The following is a 22,805-nucleotide window of genomic DNA, read 5'->3' on the forward strand; positions in this document are numbered from 1 at the left end:
CACGTCCGCCCTTTTTAGGACCCACCGTGTGCTCTAGGTGTTTTAAGTATTTTATGTTGTTTCATTCAGTCCCCATAAGAATCCTAAAAATTTGGTACTGTTATTATCTGATTTACATAAGAACACTTAGATACAGAATTGGAAGTAACCTGTCTAAGATTTAAAGAGCTAGTGCATTTATAGAATTTAAACCCAGAGACTTGATTAGGAATTACTTAAACCTGTGCAATTGAGCAATTTCTATTCCTGGTAAAACTCAGAAAACTAACTTTGAAAAAAAAAAAAAAAAATGTAAAACAAAGATTGTCTTTAAGTATAAAACTTAAAAACTCCATGAGGTCTGAATCAAGGAAACGTTGACTCTGTATAAATGTACCGCATGAGTTGCTTTAGCTCACATGAGATATGCCAGGAAAAGTCGACCTTGATGTCTAAACTGTACGTGAAATAAGCTATACCATCTTGGGGAATTTTTTGATCTTTTGGGAATGGTGTTATCTGAAGGTTTATTTCCCCCTTGGAATCTTAAAATCCTAACCCCCAAGGTGGTAGAATTAGGAAGTGGAAACTTAGGGAAGTGATTAGGTCATAGGGTATAATCACTTAAATGGGATTAGTGCTCTTATAAAAGGGAACTAGAGACAGTCCTCACCCATTGCACACATGAAGACACAGGAAAATGACACCATCTATGAGGCGGAAAGAAGGTCCTCTCCAAACACCAAATCTGCCTTGATCTTGGGCTTTGCCAGTCTCCAGAACTCTATGAAATATATATCTTTGTTGTTGAAACACCTGGTTTATGGTGTTTTGTTGTAGCATCTCCAAGAGACTAATATGTTCTGCTTTTCTGGTACTTACTTCAAACTTAATTGACTTATTTATCACATCAAAATGTTATCCTCTTGAATAAGATACAACCATGATCTCATCTATAAATCTTTGGTACACAGAACGAAATATTCATAAGGACAATAAATTGTTTTCTTGTTCAGTGCTCTAGACCTTACACTTAGAATAGTACATATACTAAGTTCTTGATAAATATCTTAAGTGAGTGAGACAATCAATAGTGTAGACCTTGAAGAGATGGGTTTTAGATTGTAATATTTCAGGGAATATGAAAAACAATAGAACATACAAGGTGTTTAGTCATGCCAGAGAATCACCTTTGTTCTAACAAACCAAATAAATAATTTTATACAAATCAGTATATTAATCCCCATAGGAATATAAAGGGGTATAGCAAAACTATACTTATAAAAATTTTATAATTTGATACCACAGTGTCCACACTCTTGCAAGAACTGCAGAGATAGAGGGGTGTCTCCACATCTGATATACCCATTAATCACAACCAAATAAGCTATTGGGAGATTACACTATGGTGTCCAGCTGAAAAGAAGCTGAACATATACAAAATGAACCAATACCCCAAAATGCATCATCAGGAGAAAACTAGTTACTAAGAAGGCCTTCACATAAAAGTGCACGGGATATCTATCCCAATAGATATATAGATCTCAATATATACATTCAAAAAATATGAAAAAGGTAATATGATACTTCCTAAAGTTCATAACTCCAGTAACATACATCAGAGTATCAAAGTAAATGAAATGCTGATAAAGAAATCAAAAGTGATTTTAAAACTGCTCAAGAAATTCTAGGAGAATAAATAGCCAAATGAAATAAGGAAGACAATACAGGACATGATTGAGAAATTCAGCAAAGTAGAGATAGTAGAAAAAAGTACCAAACAGAAATCTTGGAAAAGCAAAGCTCAACAAATCACATAAAAATTCAGTTGAAAGCCTTAATAGTAGACTAGCTAGCCAAAGGAAAAAAAAAAAAAAAAAAAGAAAAGAAAAATATCAGAACTTGAAGACAGGACTTTTGAAATATTACATGCCTACAAAGAAGAAAGAATGAAGAAAGCATTCAAGATCTTTGAGACACCATTAACAGATTAAAGTCCATAAAATTGTTATACCAAATGAGAACTAAAGGTTAGGAAAACAAGCTGGGTGCTACTGCGCATGCCTAAAATCCCAGTGGCTCAGGAGGTTGAGGCAGGAGGATTGCAAGTTAAAAGCCAGCCTCAGCAACACAGTGAGACCCTGTCTCTAAATAAAATACAAAAAAGGGCTGGGAATGTGGCTCGGTGGTCAAGTGACCCTGAGTTTAATTCCCAGTTTCCCGCCCTCCCAAATTAAGAGAACAGAAAAACCTATTCAACGAAATAATGGAAAAAATTTCCCAGGTTTTGGGAAATACAGGGACATCCATATACAGGAGTCTTTTTGAATCTCAAATGGACTATGATCAGAAAACAACCTATTGATGACATAGTCAAATTTTCAAAGGTAAGGGCCAAAGAACATGAAAATTTATCAAGACTAGCGACTAGTCATATTCAAAGGCAAACACACTAGACTATCAGCAGATTTCTCACCAGAAACCCTAAAGTCTAAGAGGGCCTTGATTTCAAGTCCTTGATTTCAACTACCTACCACCCAAAATTAGTATACCCAGCAAAAGTATTCTTCAAAATCAAAAAAAAGGAATAAAGTCCTTTCAGAATAATCATAAGCTCTCTTTTCACATTATTGATTTTTTTCCTTTGCTGAGAAAAAGCTTTTTAGTTTGAATCTATCCCTTTTATTGATTCTTGCTTTCATTTCTTGTGTTCTGGAGTCATCTTAAGGAAGTCTGCTCCTAAGCTGACATGTTGAAGATTTGGGCTTACTTTTTCTTCTGCTTTGCACATATGTAGGTTCTCTGGTCTGATTCCTAGGTCCTTGATCCATTTTGAGTTGAGTTTTGTATAGGGTGAGAGAGAGGTTTAATTTCATTTTACTGCATATGGATTTCCAGTTTTCCCAGCACCATATGTTGAAGAGGCTATCTTTTCTCCATTGTATGTTTTTGGCTCCTTTGTCGAGTATGAGATAACTGTATATATGTGGGTTTGTTTCTATGTCTTCCATTCTGTACCATTGGTCTGTCTGTCTATTTTGGTGCCAATATGCAGGTTTTGTTACTATTGCTCTGTAGTATAGTTGAAGGTCTGATATTGAGATACCTCCTGCTTCACTCTTCCTGCTTAGAATTGCTTTGGTTATTCGAAGTCTCTTATTCTTACAGATGAATTTCATGATTACTTTCTGTATTTCTATGAGGAACATCATTGTGATTTTAATTGGAATTGCATTGAATCTGTATAGCCCTTTTGGTAGTATGACCATTTTGGCAATATTAATTTCAGTCTACCCAAGAACAGGGGAGATCTTTCCATCTTCTAAGGTTTTCTTTAATTTCTTTCTTTAATGTTGTATAGTTTTCATTGTAGAGGTCTTTCACCTGTTTTGTTAGATTGATTCTCAAGTATTTTATTTTTGAGACTGTTGTGAATGGAGTAGTTTTCCTAATTTCTCTGTCAGAGGATTCATCACTTATGAATAGAAATATATTAGATTTATGCATGTTAATTTTATATTCTACTTTTCTGAATTCATTTATAAGTTCTAGAATTTTTCTTGTATGAAAAAAGAGCCTCTCCCGCCTTCACACCCGCACTGCTGCTGCCAACCTGAGCCATGGATCACCCAGCCCTCCTGCTCTTGCTCCTGGCTTTCCTGGCACCCGGGACCTCTGTAGTCCCCTGGCGGGTACTAAGGACCCTCAGCAGTCTGCACTTGCCAACCAGCCCTGCATCCCACTCCTCTGTAGCCAAGAAGTACTTAGTTTTTTATTTCCAACAGAAGGTTTATAATTTTGGATTCAGTAACATGAAAACTTTTAAACAGCGGTACCTGCTATCTGACAAACACTGGGACAAAGATGGTAGATCAATACTTTTCTACACTGGTAACGAAGGGGACATTGTTTGGTTTTGCAATAACACGAGGTTCATGTGGGATGTGGCTGAGAACTGAAAGCTATGTTAGTGTTTGCTGAACATCGATATTATGGAGAGTCCCTACCCTTTGGCAACAGCTCATTCCAGGATATCAAACACTTGAATTTTCTAACATCAGAACAAGCTCTAGCTGATTTTGCTGAGTTAATCAAACACTTGAAAAGAATAATCCCAGAAGCTGAAGATAAACCTGTCATTGCCATAGGGGGCTCTTATGGTGGCATGCTTCCAGCCTGGTTTAGGATGAAATATCCTCACATAGTAGATGAAGCCCTTGCAGTTTCTGCCCCTATCTGGCAGTTTGAAGACTTTGTTCCTTGTGATTCATTTATAAAGATTGTAACTACAGATTTTAGAAAAAGTGGTTCACATTGTTCAGTGAGCATCCTCAGGTCCTGGGATGCCATTAACCGACTCTCAAGTACAGGAAGTGGTCTACAGTGGCTTGCTCAAGCCTTTCACTTATGTAACCCATTGACATTTGAGGACATCCCAAATTTGAAAGAATGGATTATGGAAACTTGGGTGAATCTGGCAATGGTGAACTACCCTTATGCGTCTAACTTTTTACAGCCTTTGCCTGCTTGGCCTCTCAAGGTAGTGTGCCAGTATTTGATAAATCCTAGTGTACCGGATTCACAGATGATACAGAATATTTTCCAAACTCTGAATGTATATTATAATTATTCGGGCCAGGCAAAATGCCTGAATATTTCAGAAACAGCAACTAGCAGTCTGGGATCTCAGGGTTGGAGCTATCAGGCCTGCACGGAAATGGTCATGCCCTTTTGTACTAATGGTATCGATGACATGTTTGAACTTCGTTAGTGGAACCCGAAGAAATATTCTGATGAGTGCTTTAAACAGTGGGGTGTGAGACCAAGGCCCTCCTGGATCATTACCATGTATGGAGGGAAAAACATCAAATCACACTCCAACATCATTTTCAGCAATGGTGATCTAGACCCCTGGTCAGGAGGTGGAGTAACCAAAGACATCACAGACACCCTGGTTGCAGTCACCAACAAGGAGGGGACCCATCATTTAGGTCTTCGAGCCAGTAATGCCTTGGATCCTACATCTGTCCTGTTAGCCCGTTCCTTGGAAGTTGAACACATGAGGCGATGGATCAGAGATTTCCATGACAATGTCAAAAGGCAGCCCTGAGCAACTTTTGATCATTTTCAGTTTCTTCTTTTATGTTCACTACATCCATATTCCCATTCACTTTGGTTTTCTAAGTGTAATAACTTCCCCTCATTTGTCATTAGATTTGGGTGCCCAGGTTGAGATAGAAGAGAGGGTGATGGGGGTGTTGCCATCCCAACAATGTCATTGCCTGGGTATTGAACCTGCATGCACCACCTACAGGAAGAAATCCCATCATGACGCCTCCCACACCATCAGTGGCCCTCATGACTCAAGCAAAGCTCCCCACTGCCTTTCACAAGAGGAGAGTCACTTCCTTTGTTTCTTTGCAAGCAGGCATTTGAATTCTTAGTTCTGAGGTTGAAATCTCTTTTGCCATATGCAAATCCCCATTCCTATCCACCAAAAAGGAAAAGCAGAAGATAGATAAAAATGACGTACGTGCAGCTGGTAGGAAGGATGTCTGATGCCAATCCAGGAAATGGGGGTCATTTCTTTTGTACTTAATTTAATGACTTTAAACTGTGCTGTAAATAAAGGATAAGGCTGGACCTTAAAAAAAAAAAAAAAAAAAAAAGAGCCTACAGAGTAGGAGAAAATCTTTTTCACACATATTTCAGATAGAGCACTAATCTCCAAAATTTATAAAGATCTTAAAAAAACTTTTCACCAAAAATAAAAAGAACCCAGTCAATAAATGGGCTAAAGAACTGGGCAGATACTTCACAGAAGAAGATAAACAGGTGATGAACAAATATATGAAAAAGTGTTCATTATACCTAGTAATTAGAGAAATGCAAATCAAAACCACCCTAAGATTTCATCTCACTCCAATTAGAATGGCTATTATCAAGAACACAAGCAATAATAAGTGTTGGCATGGATGTGGGGAAAGAGGCACACTTGTACATTGCTGGTGGAATTGCAGATTGGTGCAGCCACTCTGGAAAGCACTGTGGAGATTCCTCAAAAAACTTGGAATGGAACCATTTGACCCACTTATCTCACTCACCCAAAGGACTTAAAATCAGCTTACTACAGTAACACAGCCACAACAATGTTTAAAGCAGCTCAATTCACAATAGCTAGATTGTGGAACCAACCTAAATGCCCTTCAATAGATGAATGGATAATGAAACTGTGATATATATACACAATGGAATATTATTCAGCTATAAAGAACAAAATTATGGCATATACAGGTAAATGGATGGAGTTGGAGAATATCATGTTAAGTGAAATAAACCAGTCCTCCACAAAACAAGTGAAATAAGCCAATCTTAAAAAAACCAAAGGCTGAATGTTTTCACTGATAAGTGGATGATGATTCAAAGCCTGGGCTGGAGGGGCAGTAAGAGAAGAATGGAGGAACTTTGGACTGTGTAGAGGAAAATGAGGGGGGGTGAAGGGGCAGGTTAAGGAACAAAAGTGGAATGAGACAGATTTACCCTATGTACATGTATGATTACATGAATGATGTGAATCTACATCGAGTACAACCATAGAAATGAAAATTTTTACTCCGTTTTTGTATAATGAATCATAATGCAGTCTGTAAAAATGAAGAAAAAATTATACACTAAGGAGATTCATGACCATTAATTCAGCCTTACAAATGATACTTAAGGGTATTCTATACCAGGAATGGAAAACAGCTGAATGCCATCATGAGAAAACAAGAATAAATCCCAATAGAAGTGTAGGTATAAAAATGAGAAATAGAAAAGAATCAAACAATGGAATATTACTCGGCCATAAAGAAGAATGAAATTATGACATTTACTGGTAAAAAGATGGAACTGGAGAATATCATGCTGAGTGAAATAATCCAGTACCCCAAAAAACAAAGGCTGAATGCTCTTTCTGATATGTGGATGATAACCCACAACAAGGGCGGGAGGGGAAGAACAGAAGTCCATTGGATTAGATAAAGAGAAGGGAGGGAGGATGGAACTATGAAAGACAGTAGAATGAATTGGACAAAACTTTCCTATCTTTGTATATGAATACACAACCAGGGTAACCCACACCATGTACAACCACTGAATAGGATCCTAATTAGAATAACTTATACTCCATTTATGTATATATGTCAAAATAAACTCTACTGTCAGGTATGTAGAAAAAGAACAGATAAAAAGAATAAAACATTAATACAGTATACCATCAAACCACAACAATGAATGAGAGGAAGAAATAAATGAAGAATATTCAAAACAACTTAAAAAATCAAGATGACAGTAATAAGTTTATAGATTTCAATAATTATGAGTGCAAATGGTATTCATTTTCCTATTAAAAGATGTGGACTATCTCAGTGGATTTAAAAATAAGACCTATCAGATATATGTTGTCTACAAGAAACTCACCTAACTTGTAAAGACAAAATCCGAATATGAAAAGATGGAACATGGTATTTCAAGTGAACGGAATTCAACAGCAAGTAGGAGTCCTAAATGTAACACAATAGACTTTAATACAAAAAAAAAAAAATGCAAAGAGACAAAGAAGGTCACTATATAATGATCAAGGGATCAAATCAAAATATAAATCTGTATGCACTGAAGATGAGAGCACTCACTTTCATAAAACAAACACTATTCGAGTTGATAGACCCTAATACAATGATAGTGCTTACTTCAGTACCCAATCTCCGCAATAGATCATCTAGGTAAAAAACAAACCAAGACAAATCAGAGAAAACCTCAAATTACACTCTAGATCAAATGGTCTTAACATTTTCAGAATATTTCAACTATAGAATACACATGCATTTGTTAAGTGCATGGAACTTCTAGAATAGACTATATATTAAAACAATATCCTACATCCTCTCTCATCACAATGGAATGAAACTAAAAATCAACAGCAGGAGATACTGTAGAATTTATAAAGACTCATGGAGATAAGACAGCATACTTTCGAATGAACAGTGGGGCACTGATGAAGTCAGATGGAAATTTAAAATTTCTTGAATTAATGAAAATGGAAGTAAAATACAAAAATATGTGGGATACAGAAAAAACAGTACTAAGAGGGAGTTATGAGTGTGTACATCAAAACAATAGATCTCAAATAACCTAATGATGCATCTAAGTGTCTTAGAAAAGAAAGAACACCAAACTCAAAATTTGTATGACAGAAGGAAATAATGAATACCAGAACAGAAATAGAAGAAATAGAGACTTACAGAAAAATTCAAGAATTAACAAAACAAATTATTGTGTCTTATAAAGATAAAATGACAAATCTCATGACGAAGACTCATATAAAATTAGAGGTGGAAAAGGAGACATTAAAACTGACCAGAATGGAGTGTGTAGATAGAAATGATGGGGGCGGGGGAGGAAAGATAATAAAAAGATAATAAAATGAGACAAACATCATTACCCTGTGTACATGTATGAATATGCAAATGGTATGACTCTGCTTCATGTATAATCAGAGAAACAATAGTTATACTGCATTTATGTACAATAAATAAATAAAATGACAGAGAACTTCAAAGGATCATCAGGAAATATTTTGAAAAATTATATAATAATAGGAGAATGTAGAAGAGAGGAAGGAGTTTCTGAACACACATGATCTCCAAAAATTGAACAAAGAATATCTAAAAAACCAAAATTGATCAATATCAACTAATGATATTGAAACAGTGATAAGAAAAAAAAAAATGTCTTAACAAAGACAAGCCCAGGATTGGATGGGGTTACTGCTGAATTTTATCAAATTTTTAAAGAAGAGGTAACATCAATGCTACTCAAAATATTCCATAAAACTGAAGTGGGGGAACCCTTCCAGACTTATTGAGACAAGTGTTACCCTGCTATTAAAAAAAAAAAAAAGACACAAGATAAAAACCAGTATCCCTCATGAACATAGGTACAAATTGAATTTAATAGTGCATTAAAAGCATCATGCACCATGATCAAGCTGGTTTTATTCCAAAGATGAAAGGATGTTTCCCCACACACAAATAATAAATGAAATACAGCACATAAATAAAATCAGGGATCAAAATTACATGATTATATCAGTAGAGGCAGAAAAAGCCTATGATAAAATTCAATATCCGTTCCAGATAAGAGTCCTGAACAAACGAAGGATCATACCTCAATATAATAAGGCTACATGTGCCAAGCCCACATTTATCTGGGAGAAACTGAAACGTTTCTTCTAAACGTGGCAAGTGTGTCCACTCTCACTGCTCTTATTTAATATAATATAGAATCAGAAATTTTAGCCAGAGAAAATTAGACAACAGAAAGAAATAAAAGCCATACATATGAGAAAAAAGAAAGTAAGTCAAGTTATCTGTTTGCACATGATATGATTCTATGCACTGAAAAACCTGTAGACTCCACCAAAAGAGTATAGAACTAATAAACAAATTTAGTAAAGTAGCAGGATATAATCAGCAGGAAAAAAAAAATCACTAGCTTCCCTCTATACCAATAATGAATTTACTGAGAAAGAAATTAGAAATGTAGTATTATTCACAATAACTGCAAAAAACACCTAAGAATCAACCTAAGTAGGGATGTGAAAGACTTCTACAATGAAAATTACAAACCACTGAAGAAAGAAATTGAAGACACTAACAGAAGGATCTCCCATGTTCATGGATTGGAAAAAATTGTTCGGATGTTCATATTACCCAAACCAATCTACAGATTTAGTGCAATCCCCATCAAAATGCCAATGACATTCTTCACCAAACTACAAAAAAAAAAAAAAAAACAAAAACAAAACAAAACAAAAAAAACCTAAAATTCATATAGAAACAAAAAATCTCAGATAACCAAAGCAATCTTGAGAAAATGTGCAAAGCTGGCAGCATCACAATCCCCAGTTTCAAAGCATACAGCAGAGCCACAGTAACAAAAACATCATGGCACTGACATTAAAACAGGCTGATCAGTGGAGCAAAACAGAGAAACAGAGAACCCAGAAATAGGTCCATGCATCATCAGCCAACCAATTCTCCACAAAGGTGCCAATAACACAGTTGGAGAAAGGACACCTTCTTCAAGAAATAGTGCCAGGAAACCTCACATCTACCTGTAGAAGACTGAAACTTGACCCCTCTTGCTCTGTAAAAAATCATCTCAAAATGGATCAAGACTATAATGTTAAGTCCTGAAACTTTGAAACTAGTAGAGGAAAACATATGGAACACTTCAATATATTGGCACAGCCAACAGTTTCCTGGATAGGACTCCAAATGCTCAGGAAATAAAAGCAGAATTGACAAATGGAATTCCATCAAGTTAAAAACAGCACAGCAAAGGAAACAATCCACAGACTGAAGAGACAACCTTCAGAATGGGAGAAATCTTTTGATAACTATTTATCTAACAGAAGATTAATATCCAGAATGTATAAAGAACTCAAAAAACTTAATACAGCAAATAATACAGTTGTAAAACACAAATGGTCTAAATGGACACTTTTCAACAGAAGGAATACAGAAGGCCAATATATATACATGAAAAAATGTTCAATACCACAGCCATTAGGGAAATGCAAACCGAGACTGCAATGAGATTCCTTCTTAACACAGAATGGCCAATTACTACTGCTGCTACTACTACTACTACTACCGCTACTGCTACTAAATGCTGGCAAGGATGTGGAAAGGAGCAACTATGTAAAACAGTATGGAGGTTCCTCAAAAAATTGAAAACGGTATTATATGATCCAGCTATCCCATTCCTGGGTATATAGGAAAGGAAATGAAGTCCACACGTTAAAGATACCTATATACCCATTTTGTTATGGCACTGTCCATAGTAGCTAACATGTAGAACCAGCCTAGGCGTCCATCAAAGAATGGGTAAAGAAAAAATACATATACAAAATGGTGTGTTAATTTTGAGCTATAAAGAAGAATGAAAATCCTGTCATTTGTAGGAAAATGGATGGAACCAAAGAACATTACATTAAGTGAAAAATAAGGCAGACAAGTATCATGTATTATTTTTTTTCTTGTAAGTGGAAACTTAAAAAAATACTTCAAAGCAGAAGAGGGCTTATTGGTGTGTAGAAGAGAGTAGAAGAAGAGTGAATGGACATAATCATTGCACATCATAGGTGTGTCTGGATATATCATAGTGAATCCCATTTATACAATTTATACATGCTAATTATTCTAAACATAATTTGAGAGATAAGCACAACCCACATAAAAGGGGAAAAAGTAAATTTACATTGTTTTTATTTAACACCTGCTGAAAAATATCTTAAGGCAATATCCAAATGTTTTACTAAGAAACAATAGGGCAAAATGAACAAAATGCCTATTTCTTTAAAAAGTGAGTGCTCATTTTATTTTAAAAATGTACAGATATGCTATGTATATTTTCGTGTAGAATACAGATACAAAATTTTAAAAATCATATTGTGATGATTCATAGTAGAAAGGGCTCAATTTGAACTGAATTACCCAGTGATGCTTTGTGGGGATTGCAGGATTCAACTGCATCTTGGGGTGGGAATGGAAAGTATTCTGGTTGGAAAACTCCCTGAAGTTAAGAAATTTTTGCTTTAAGTATTTCTGCTCATATGATGGCAGGAGTTTCTCTGAGATGCTAACATAAATAATTAATGTGATGCAGTTTCCTCCTGCTGATCACCATTGGGGTCCTATGACTTGATATAAAGAGATAGGTCTATATAGATATCTACATGTATAGATATAGATCTATATATCTTGAGATAAATAGATACAGATAGATTCATTCATACAAAAGACAATTAAAGGAGGATTTTAACCCAGTAAAGGTTGACTACTTATATATTAGAAATATTTGTTACTTTATGGTTACATATTATTCCATATTTAGTACATTTTTCTGGAACAAATGTGGATGGAGTTTATTCTTGACTTTTGGAGAGAGAATCTAAGGCAGATGGCCTCTGATCCTGCGATATTAAATAAGCCTTTTTCTGGACAACTGTTGTCAGTGCAGTTCTTAACTGAGGAGGACTTGTCAAATCATTGCCTGTTCCTTATTTTTTTTTTAAGTGGTGGTTGTGTAAAGCAAAGGTTGCAGAAGCTGTTGATATATCTTAATATTTTGAAGGGTAAGTGCTTAAAAAGTCAAACATTTGTCAGGGACCTTGAACATATTTTATCGTGCTAGCATTTGGACAGGAGGAAAAAACAGAAGTTTTAAAAATAAATAATACCACAAGATATTCTAGACCAAGTGAAAGTAAACAGATATAGAAGCATCTAACTACATAATAAGAGGCAAAATTGGTACAGAAATACCATGTCATAGGCACGAGTTGTTTTTGATAAGGGAGATTGAGATAGATGGGTCTTGAAGAATGAAGAGGATTTTTTTTTTTTTTTTTTTTTTTTTAATGTGGGAAATGGAAAACACAAAATCAAAAAGATTTTCTGGGATTGGGAAGGAAGGAAAATCCATTTAGTGAGTATCTACTGAGCACACAGTGTGCTTAATGATTTGTAAATAGATGCGAGATATGTCATTTAATATTCCCAGTGGCTTCCAGAGGCAGGCATTACTTCCCCATCCTACAAACGAGGAAACTGAAGCTCAGCATGCTCACCTTCACACAACTAGCATGCAGCAGAGACTGGATTTCCTCTGAGTCTGTCAAATAGCCTGTGCTTCAGTGAACTATTTCTGCAGGTGTGACAAGTCATGCTTTTTTCTTCCTGATTTTTTGAAGAAGGAATTAAATGATCTAATAAATGAGAAAGGGTTTTATGAACTTTGAATTAGAAAAATGTAAGGGATCTAAATAGGAAAACTTCCTTACCTCTGCCCTGTCTTTTCTGACTGCTGAGAGCTCACTGAGTTCACTGTAGGAAAGCAAAGTTCATGCATCTCTCCAGTGACTTTGGTGTCTTAGGAAGATCTAGAGTCTTCTTTAGGTTTAAGGACAACTTAAAAATGGCAGAACCCAGAAGCAACCTCCATTTCCATTTGTTCTTCACCCTTGAATCAAGAAGAGGAGCACAACAGCCTTTTGAGAGACAGGAACAAGTTCTGCTGGTAATTCAAAGGATTATGCTTGTGTTTAAATTTTTCCTTTCTTTTTTTTTTTTTTTTTTTTGAGTATGCTGCCTATTCTCCACCCCTTCAAACAAAAATAATGCAGCCTAAATAGTTTAATATGAAGATATGTTTTGATCTAGTCTCAGAGAAATACCACTAAATCTATCCTCAACATTATGTCTACTTACAGATACTCACCACCTCTTACTCCCTTAATGCAAAGTTTGTAGTGTGAAGTTTTTCCCCATTATCCCTTAGAGGTAGTAATGAGTTTCTACTCTGTTGATTTCCATTTTATATTCTCTATGGTAGATTGAGAGATAGAACTTATTGCTTTCAGTTTAATGTTAAAGTTCTGTAGACCTTGACTTCAATTCATAATGAAGAAGGGAGTGTAATTTATGTTTGAATTATGCTCATTAAAAGTTAAACAGATTTGATCATATTCTAACCTTTTCACTCAGGTATGTCTATTAAAAAAATCAAGTTTTATGAGTAATATACCTGCAGAAGAATTAAAAATTGAATTCATATTCTAACTGTTCTGTACTCTTACTGAAATGATCACTTTCATGAAGATACAACTAAGTAGATTCATTGATTGTATGAGGAATATTACAGGTAGAATACAAAATATAATGACATTCCAACCTTCCTTGAGAACCTCTGATGTGCTAGATACTGTGCTAGGTGTAGGTATGCAGATAAAAATAAGTTTTGATCTTCATCCTTAAAAATTAAGGATAGTTTTGTAGAGGGCCCTATATCAGCTGCAATGCTGCATAATGAACTGACCCAGAACTCGGGGGCTTTTTAAAAGAGAACCTTTATTTTATTTTTCAGGAGTCTCGACTAGACCTACTCAGGTTTCTCTAGGCCCTTAGGACCATGATGGCAGCTCTGTTCGTTTGGGCCCTCACATATTTGTCCATTTATGGATTGATCTAGGGTGACCTCACTAGGACAGCTGGGCTTTCCTCCAAATCACTTCTCCTCCTCTGTCAAGCCAAGCTTGTTCACTTCATGATAGCAGGATAGCAAGAAAGGAAGGGAGAGTGCAAGGCTCCTGAGTCATAGAGTTAGAGCTGACATACCATTGCTTCCAGGGTGGTCTATTGGTCAGCCTGTCACCAGGCCATACAGATTTAAGGGGTTTAACCTCCTAATGGACTTTCTGAATCACATTCCAAGGGAGTACCAGTACACAGAGGGAAGTAATTGGGGCTGTTTTGCAATGTGTACCATAGGAACAGACAAAGATTTTTTTAGAGGGGCAAAGTCTACATGCCAATTGTTGTAATAGGAGCACAGGGAACTGTAAGCTACTGGAATTAAAGAATGATAAATTTCAGGATTAATAGTAGTAGAAAATGTGGCTGGACTAAAGGGAGGAAGACCAGGCTGGAGAGGCATATATGCCATTCCTGGAAGTTTGGGAAGTGTTCTTTGGGTAGACTGAGCTGAGTGAATAGGAATGCCATTGTGAGTTTTTTTTTTTTTTTTTTTTTTTTTCTTTAACTTGTTTTCTGTCAACAGAATGAATTTAAAGTGAAATAAAATGTGTAATGAGGAGTAAGATATGGTTCCATTGCCGAATTCTAGATTAGAATAATGATTTTGATGGCCTGAACAAAGCCAAAAGGGGCATTCATCCAAGCAGGATAAACCTGAACATTGGAATTACTCACACAGACCTTCTTGAGCCAAGCACTGTATTAGGTATTTGAAAAACATCAATGAGTATTTCCTTTCTTTAGTGTCACAAAGGTCTTTCAGAGCTTAGGAGGTCTAATACAACTTAATCTTTTCTCAGGCATCCCACCATTAAGCATGCAGGTTAATAGTTGGCAAGAGTAATCCCGGCTTACATAGCTAAGAAATCATGGCTAGCCATGTGGTGATTTGCAATGTACTGTGTGGGTTTGGACTACAATTTTCCCTCTGATATATTTAATCAACACAGCTTTTAGCAATAATGTGATTACATTGGTTCACATAAATAATGAAGATCCTGCGTAAACTTCTGTGATTTTCTGCTTATGTAATGACCTGCCTGGGCCCCATTTCCAGTCTTTCTTCTATCTTAGGTAGCTGAACTTCCTTTTCCTAAATTCAGCCCCACCTTAGCCTGGTAACAGAGCCTAGATCTAGGTAGAAGAGAAATATTCAGGAAATATAGGAAATATCTCCTTGAAGCTTCTGGGTTCAGCTGTCAATGAGACTTGATTCTGGTCTCACCTTGACTTGATTTCTCGGTGTCCCTGTTCTTTGCTTCTGCTCTGTGCATGGTGAGCCCAGCAGTTGTGGCTTCATGAGAGCAAACACCACCTGCTGCCTACCTTTCCTAGTACTTAACTGTGTGCCTGAATGAGCTGTCCACATGCCACCTGCACTCAGTTAAGAGCTTTCTGATGGCAGGTGTCCTGCATGTGCTTTCTCCCTTCTCCTACCCACCTCACCTAACTCCATCACACACCTCATTCAGATCTACTTTAAAAACTCAAGATTCATATGTACTTGACTCTCCCTCCACTCCCATAAGCCTACTATGTTACTCTGCTTTTGCATGCATCTGTACCTGTGGTGTTCCAGTGTATGAATTTAGAGGTAATTCAGAAGCTCAGAGGTAATATTTTTAACTTGCTCTATTGTATGTTTAGCACATTCAGAACTCTCCTTCCTGGATTCAGAAAGGTTAAGAGGAAAAGTGCATTTGTATTTCAAAGAAACTTTTTCTCTAATTATTGCAGATATGTCTGAGAGACTATGTGGGAGCAGTGATTAAATTCAGGAAAAAAGACTTGTTCATGAGGGTTTACCAACTTGCAATCAAATATAATAAAATTTGAAAGTGAAATCTTGTAAAAATACAATTTTGTGCTTTCAGAAAATATTTATTATTAGCATTATTTGCTTTTTTGTTGCTCCCAGCAAACCACTTTGAATTGGTATTCTCTTCCTCCCAAATCCCATTATGATTCATTTAGTTCTGTGCAGAAAACACACGTGGTTGTTATTTTGGAGTTAAATGTAAAACAAGTGTGTTTTGTGGATTCCTAGAGAGCTCTCATAATATTATAGCTATGGATTCTGTGACTTTTGGGGCAATTTGATGAAGCCCCTTCAGTTTTTCCTACATCTTAAAGACACTACTGAAGTGCAGTATCAATGTATTTAGTTGTTTTTCTATATCAGAGTAGCGATTCCTGCAAGTGTGAGCATTTCTGCAGTAGAGATCAAAAAGCAGAAAGGGTAGAGGTTAGTTGATTTCCCTTCACCTTATTTGATGATAGTTATAAGGTACTTCAAATTTTAATTTCTATCTGTAAGTTATAGAATATATACATATATACACTTAGTTGGTGTATAACTCTTTTTCTCCTGCATAGCTAATTCCCTGCTTAAGGACAAAGCTATGTCGTGTCTGTCCCCTTTAACACAAACTCTGGCTCATGTCAGTACCTTGTGTATAATGCCATGTTTGTTGTGGTTAATGGTTATTTAAGTGTTATTGTTTTGGTTATATCCAGAAATGTATAGCTTGTAGCTGCCAGTTTGTTTACCTTCTCACCTTCCAGTTCATATCTTCTCCCTTGGTTGCAGAACACTGATATCTTTACCTTCCCTCTAGCCCTGTGCTCAGCCAAGGAAGGGTTTCTCAAAGAAGGATCAAGTATGATTAACCTAAGTCATTTGTAATGATTGTATCTGATTTGCAGGGGTTACTTTAAACATGGGTTGTGAAGTAAACACTCTAAGTGTCTCTTAGTCAAAGAGACACAAAGGAATGTCTGCTAAGTTTCTGGAAAGTTTTTCCTTACTCTTAAAATGAAATGTGGAAGAAGGAATACCACATTGTGCTTCTGGATAGATAGTTGGAGTAGTAGTCATCTTGGGGGAATCATGAAGGAGCAAACTTAAGAGGAAAACAAATATACTTCAAGAAGCAGAATGGAAATAGGGAATTTGGAACTATTGGATCAATCAATCCTAGTAGTATTTTTCAGTTGTTTTTATTTTTTTTAATGTTATTATTTTGGTGCTCTTTAGCCTACCTGCAAGGTTCAACACAATGAAAAACTTTTAAAACTTGAGTGTTTACCAAAAAATTCATGTATTGAGCAAATGTTCTAAAAATAATACACATTACAGTAGCATTAGTCAACCATACTTTCTTCTCTGCCATTCAACCATTCCGGCCCTAGGATAGAAGACTCTTAGATCTAGTACTGATAAAGTGGAAGCAACCGGTAATCATACGTCAGTGACTAAGAGGTTGCTTTAGCAGATCTCTGCAGCTTATTGAGGACATCATCCTTGATGGATGAGTTAGTAGTTATAAAACTCATGGTATGATGAGAGCCCAGACCTTATAGTCCATCAGGATGAATGAGTTTGGGGATGATTTCTTTCTCCCCAGACTCTTCCATTAACACAGACTTTCTTAATTTTGTTATTGATGTTTTGAGGCAGATAGTTCTTTATTGTGTGGGGTCTATTCTTGGTATTTAAAAATGGTTAGCTGCATCCTTGGCTTTTAGCCACTGTTGCCAGTATTGCTCCTCAGTTGTGTCAATCAAAAACATCTCCAGAAATAGCCAAATATCTCCTGGAAAGCAAAATTACCTTCCTTCGGAACCACTGTGTAATGGTAGAGGATTGTTTCTCATAAAACATTTGGTCTCAAGGCTCAAGCAGTAGACGGGGGTGGAAGGTCCTGAATACCATTGCCTTACTCCATCAGATTGCGAGGAAAAGATAATAAACTACTAAGTGTTTACAAATTGTTCCTTTTAACAGGAAAACTATTGATTGTGATATGTTTTGCCAAAATAGAGCTGCTACTTAAATTTTTACCCTTCAAGAATCATCAATTAATAAAGCAACATCAGGAAAACACTATTTTAAAACCTTATCCCCAAAGGTTAAATAATTATCAATTTAACAAATAGCCCCTAACAATAGAATGGCAAACTACCTTCTTAAGACTTTGTCACTGTTAGCCAATTAGCCAGGAATTCACATTTCTTTTAAACATGGGAAAAGTCCACCTATACTGACAGTTCAGATTTGAATTGAATCAGATCTAAATAAAATTGTAGGACTGGAGTAATTTTATCAATTCCCATTTTATTTTTAAGTGCATATTTCAACTAAACTGTTGTGGACCAGGGAGCACAAAAAATGATTTTGTCAAAATGACAAATTCTCCCAAAGTACCTCTGTTTTAAAGAAGTTGGAGTCCATTTTGCACATGAGCAAACAGGGCCTTTCTTTTCTTTTCTTTTTTATCCCTGGGAACTTTTCAGCATGTCAGGTACAAAGACTTCCTATATGTATTAGATAAGCATTTGAGCAAGTGTTGCCAATTTATTGACTCTCTGAAAACAGACTTTAGGTGAGGATTTAAAAATAGAGAAAATGCTACTCTTTTTTTTTTTTTTTTTTAACCTTTGTTTAATTTTTTTTTAATGGTGCAAGAGGGCATGGGGGGAGGAAAGATAGTAGACTGAGACGCATCATTCCCCTATGTGCATGTATGATTACATGAATGGTGTGAATCTATATTGCGTACAAACATAGAAATGAAAAGTCGCACCCCATTTGTGTACAATGAATCAAAAGGTGGTCTTTAAAAATAAAATAAAATGAATATTTCTAAAGGAATTTAAGTTACCTCCTAGGTTTAGAACCCTACAGTGTGTTTTCCTTGTTCTAGGAATAGAGTCCTCAGTTTAACATTTACAACTCTAAACACTTAGCCCTTGCCTCTCCTTCTTTATCACCTCTCCCCTGTCTGCGAGGCTCAAAGCTTGTATTCCTTCAGATTCTTTAATTTGCCACATTCCTTCCTATTAGAGGGTTTTAAAGCTGCCTGAAATCTTCTTTCCCATTCTTTGCTTTGGTAACGCTAATTTATCTCGCAAGTCTCAGATTAAATGCTACTGTTTTAGAGAGCCATTCCCTGATTCCTAATCTAAGTTTGACCCTTTTTTCCATGTATTCTTTGTCCTGATACTTCAAGCTTTGCATTCTGAGCCCTTATCACATTTTGTAGTTACATGTGTGTATGTTGACAGTTTTCAGATCTGTCCTCAGTAATAAAGTCTACAAGGATAGGATCATGTCTGCTTTCTTCTCCAATATATGCTAGATACTGAGTATTTACCTAGCACACGTGGAAACTGCTTCAGTGAATGAAGTAGAACTGGCAAGATGGGACTGTATCAGACAAACAATGTACACTTATACCCCGTTCTCCTTGTGTTAAATCTTCAGGCCTTTTGAAGGCTTTTCATGTTGGCAGTGGGAATGATTTTTCTCTCCCTTCCCACAGAATGGCAGGTCCCATGTCATGGAACCATATATGAGAACTGGTACTTGGTCAGGCATGTGTGCTAATACATGAGTGTTTTCTATTTTTGCCTTACAATACAAAGTGGTCAGATGCTTTTTCGTTCCATTCATTTGTAGGAAAACATTCAAGGTTTTTTTTTTTTTTTTTTTTTAAACAAATAGCTTTTACCTATTTATTTCTTGCTTTCTAGTTTCTTCACATTGGTGTGTGTGTATGTGTGTATGTTTGTGTGTATCTAAGATCTATATGTGTGCATAAATCTTGACTCATTGCTTAGCAGCCTTCTGGCCAATAGGAGTTCAGTATGCAGCACTCTAATATAAGCCCCTGGATTGGCTCACTGTCTCTGATGTCACAGTTTCCCCATTGAGGAGTCATAATTTTCTTGAAATCACATTGTACTAATAACAACTCTTGTTATGTTGTTACATTATAAGAAAGATAATCTACCAGAAATAAAAATGCTGGAAGGAGCAAGATATCTCTGTTCCTCACAGACCTTTTCCATTTATGTGCTTTAGTAATCTACTGCCAACACTTGAAGTTAGCTTCTTTACTTTCTTTTACAACTGATGTTATTTTGTTTTCTGCGTTTGTCAGTTAGTAGGCAAATGGAGGAATGAACCCAGTAGGACTTACTCCTTCAACTCATGGGTCTGTTTCATCTCGACTGTGGAGGCTTGGCATCTTTCTACTACTTAGCCTTCCTGACTCTAAAGGAAAAGCAATATGGACAGCTCATCTGAACATAACATTTCAGGTGGGAAATCAGATTATATCAGAACTAGGAGAGAGTGGAGTGTTTGGGAATCATTCTCCTCTGGAAAGGGTGTCTGGTGTGGTGGTACTTCCTGAAGGATGGAATCAGAATGCTTGTAATCCATTGACCAACTTCAGCAGGCCAGAACAGGCAGACTCTTGGCTGGCCCTCATTGAACGGGGAGGCTGTACTTTTACACATAAAATCAACGTGGCAGCAGAGAAGGGAGCAAATGGGGTGATCATCTATAACTATCCAGGAACGGGCAACAAAGTGTTTCCCATGTCTCACCAGGGAACGGAAAACATAGTTGCGGTGATGATAGGCAACCTAAAAGGCATGGAACTTTTGCACTTGATTCAGAAAGGAGTCTATGTGACGATCATCATCGAAGTAGGGAGAATGCACATGCCGTGGCTGAGCCACTATGTCATGTCTCTGTTTACCTTCCTGGCAGCCACAATTGCCTACCTTTTCTTATACTGTGCCTGGAGACCTAGAGCACCCAATTCTTCCACCACAAGACGAAGACAGATAAAGGCTGATGTGAAGAAAGCTATTGGTCAGCTTCAACTTCGAGTACTCAAAGACGGGGATAAGGAACTAGATCCAAATGAGGACAACTGCGTTGTTTGTTTTGATATATACAAACCTCAAGATGTAGTACGTATTTTAACTTGCAAGCATTTTTTCCATAAGACATGCATTGACCCCTGGCTTTTAGCCCATAGGACATGCCCCATGTGCAAATGTGACATTCTGAAAACTTAGAAACCTAGAGCATCTTCTGAAGATATAGCTAGATCTTTTCAAACATTAATATTAGATGAGTTCTCTTACTGCACTTTATATAGAGAGAAAATTTCAACTTCAGCTTCTCAAATACTAAAGAAGGTGAAATTCATGTGTTTTAAAAATAAAACTCCATATCATGCCCACCTATTTGAACTATTGTCTTTCTAATCAGTTCTAATTGGTATACATTTTTGCCCTTATCCAAGTAAGGACATTAATATATGTTGAAAACAATGTTAACCTTTATTTTCAAATCACTTTGACATTGGTGCAATGGGGAATTAGCTCTACTATTTTAAAGTTTCCCTTTATAAGTTAATTTTTGTGCTTTGTTTCCATATTTTGTTTCATTTGGGTTTGTAATAATTTATATCTCTGCTTAGTAAACTTCATTAGAGGATTAGATCTTGCTTTAATTTGCCACGGTTAATTAATTTTATTAATACTCAGGAAACATGGTTTCCAAAGCTATTGACTGGGTGGATAATATATTTCTAAATAATTATTTTAGATGATAGCACTTAAGGTTATGTAATAATAACTAAAAGTTTTAAATTGTTACAGACACCATTTAGAGAAGTATTGCAAAAATTCACCTCTTTTTGCCAGAGCTCTTTGAATCCTAGCACAGTGAATCATCTATGATAGCAGATTGCCCTATAGAAGAATCTCTAGTGGGTGCTTGTTCTTCTCCAAATGGTAGTGAATACCTCTGTTTTTTTGATAGCAGAGAAAAGCTAAAAAATGGTTCAGTTGCATTTCCATATTGTATCTTTTGCCTTATTTTTGCCTCTTCCTCTTTTATAGTCATGTGAACACCTATATAATGATGAGAAGTTGAAAGATTGGTCTTGTTTTTGTGAAAATCTCTGGATCATGTGCTAAAACCTTGGCTCTCTGACTTAGATGACATTTTGTGTCTACACAAGATTCATACATGACACTGTGCCACAGTTTATTTTTTTAAAGGGGAGTTATGTGGAAACTAAATCAGATTAATGGTCTTTGGTACTGTGGGCCAGCCGTGTTACTTCCTAGTTATACCACCTGTTGTCAAGTCCATAGAGCCCTTTGTTCTTCTTCCCTGCTTCAAGTTACCATGTTGTTAAGTTAAAGCTGTAGCCCTCTCAGTCCTGGGGATGCCCCACTGTCTAGAGGCCGGAAGCATTTATGTTCAAGGTAAAAATCCTTGGCTCTAGTATCTTAAGTGCTGAAAAACAAACATGGAGGTAGAGCACTCCCCAAAGCTGGAGTTTGTCAGTTCCCATGTCATTCTTTAGTTTTAAAATCATATTGTGCCCCACTGATAGAAGAATATAAAAAATGTAGGCAGAACTAACAATGACTGTGGGATCTCCCACAAGAGATATTTGTTGAGTTTGACCAAAAATTGTGTTGAAATCATCTCTTTATAACCTTTTAAGCATTGCTGTTTTTAGTGGTTGTGGACCTTGCAGTTTTTCCTTTTCAAAAATCAATAGCTACAATTAAAAAAATGAATTGTGCTCAACTAATATGGTTGTATTTAAGCTTTCCACCTACATTCTTTCTCCTCATCACCCAAAATGGGGTTAGGTTAGTATAACAGGGTCTACAAACAAATGAACATCCCTTTACTCCTATATATGTACAATTGATGTATGAGAAGGTGAGGCAGAGTGGATTTAGCAGCATACCCTACTTTTCAAAATCAAAAAAAGACAAAACCCCAAGAAACTTCTGAGAAAGTTTTATTAGACACAGGTAGTACAATGGTTTATGTGGTTAATAAATAATTAATGCCGA

The 22,805-nt window shown here is 36.3% G+C and overlaps 2 protein-coding genes and 1 pseudogene across 11 annotated transcripts in view; all 3 read left to right on the top strand.

The window, feature by feature from the left end:
- CADPS2 (calcium dependent secretion activator 2) overlaps nt 1–22,805 on the top strand; it is a 556,850-nt gene that overhangs the window by 186,924 nt on the left and 347,121 nt on the right. The gene's annotated exons all lie outside the window — the stretch shown is intronic.
- On the top strand, nt 308–8,986 carry LOC306667571 (lysosomal Pro-X carboxypeptidase-like; annotated as a pseudogene). Its single transcript has one exon. The product of its transcript is annotated as a lysosomal Pro-X carboxypeptidase-like (transcript).
- On the top strand, nt 18,576–22,628 carry RNF148 (ring finger protein 148). Its single transcript, XM_079149826.1, has one exon. The coding sequence runs from the start codon at nt 20,085–20,087 to the stop codon at nt 20,994–20,996; it is 912 nt and encodes a 303-aa protein (XP_079005952.1). The 5' UTR covers nt 18,576–20,084; the 3' UTR covers nt 20,997–22,628.

This window comes from Sciurus vulgaris (assembly GCF_902686455.1).
Source record: "Sciurus vulgaris genome assembly, chromosome: 8".
Lineage (NCBI taxonomy): Eukaryota > Metazoa > Chordata > Mammalia > Rodentia > Sciuridae > Sciurus > Sciurus vulgaris.

Coding starts and splice junctions, on each gene's coding strand:
- RNF148 (XM_079149826.1), top strand. CDS start 20,085: ATGAACCCAGTAGGACTTACTCCTTCAACTCATGGGTCTGTTTCATCT.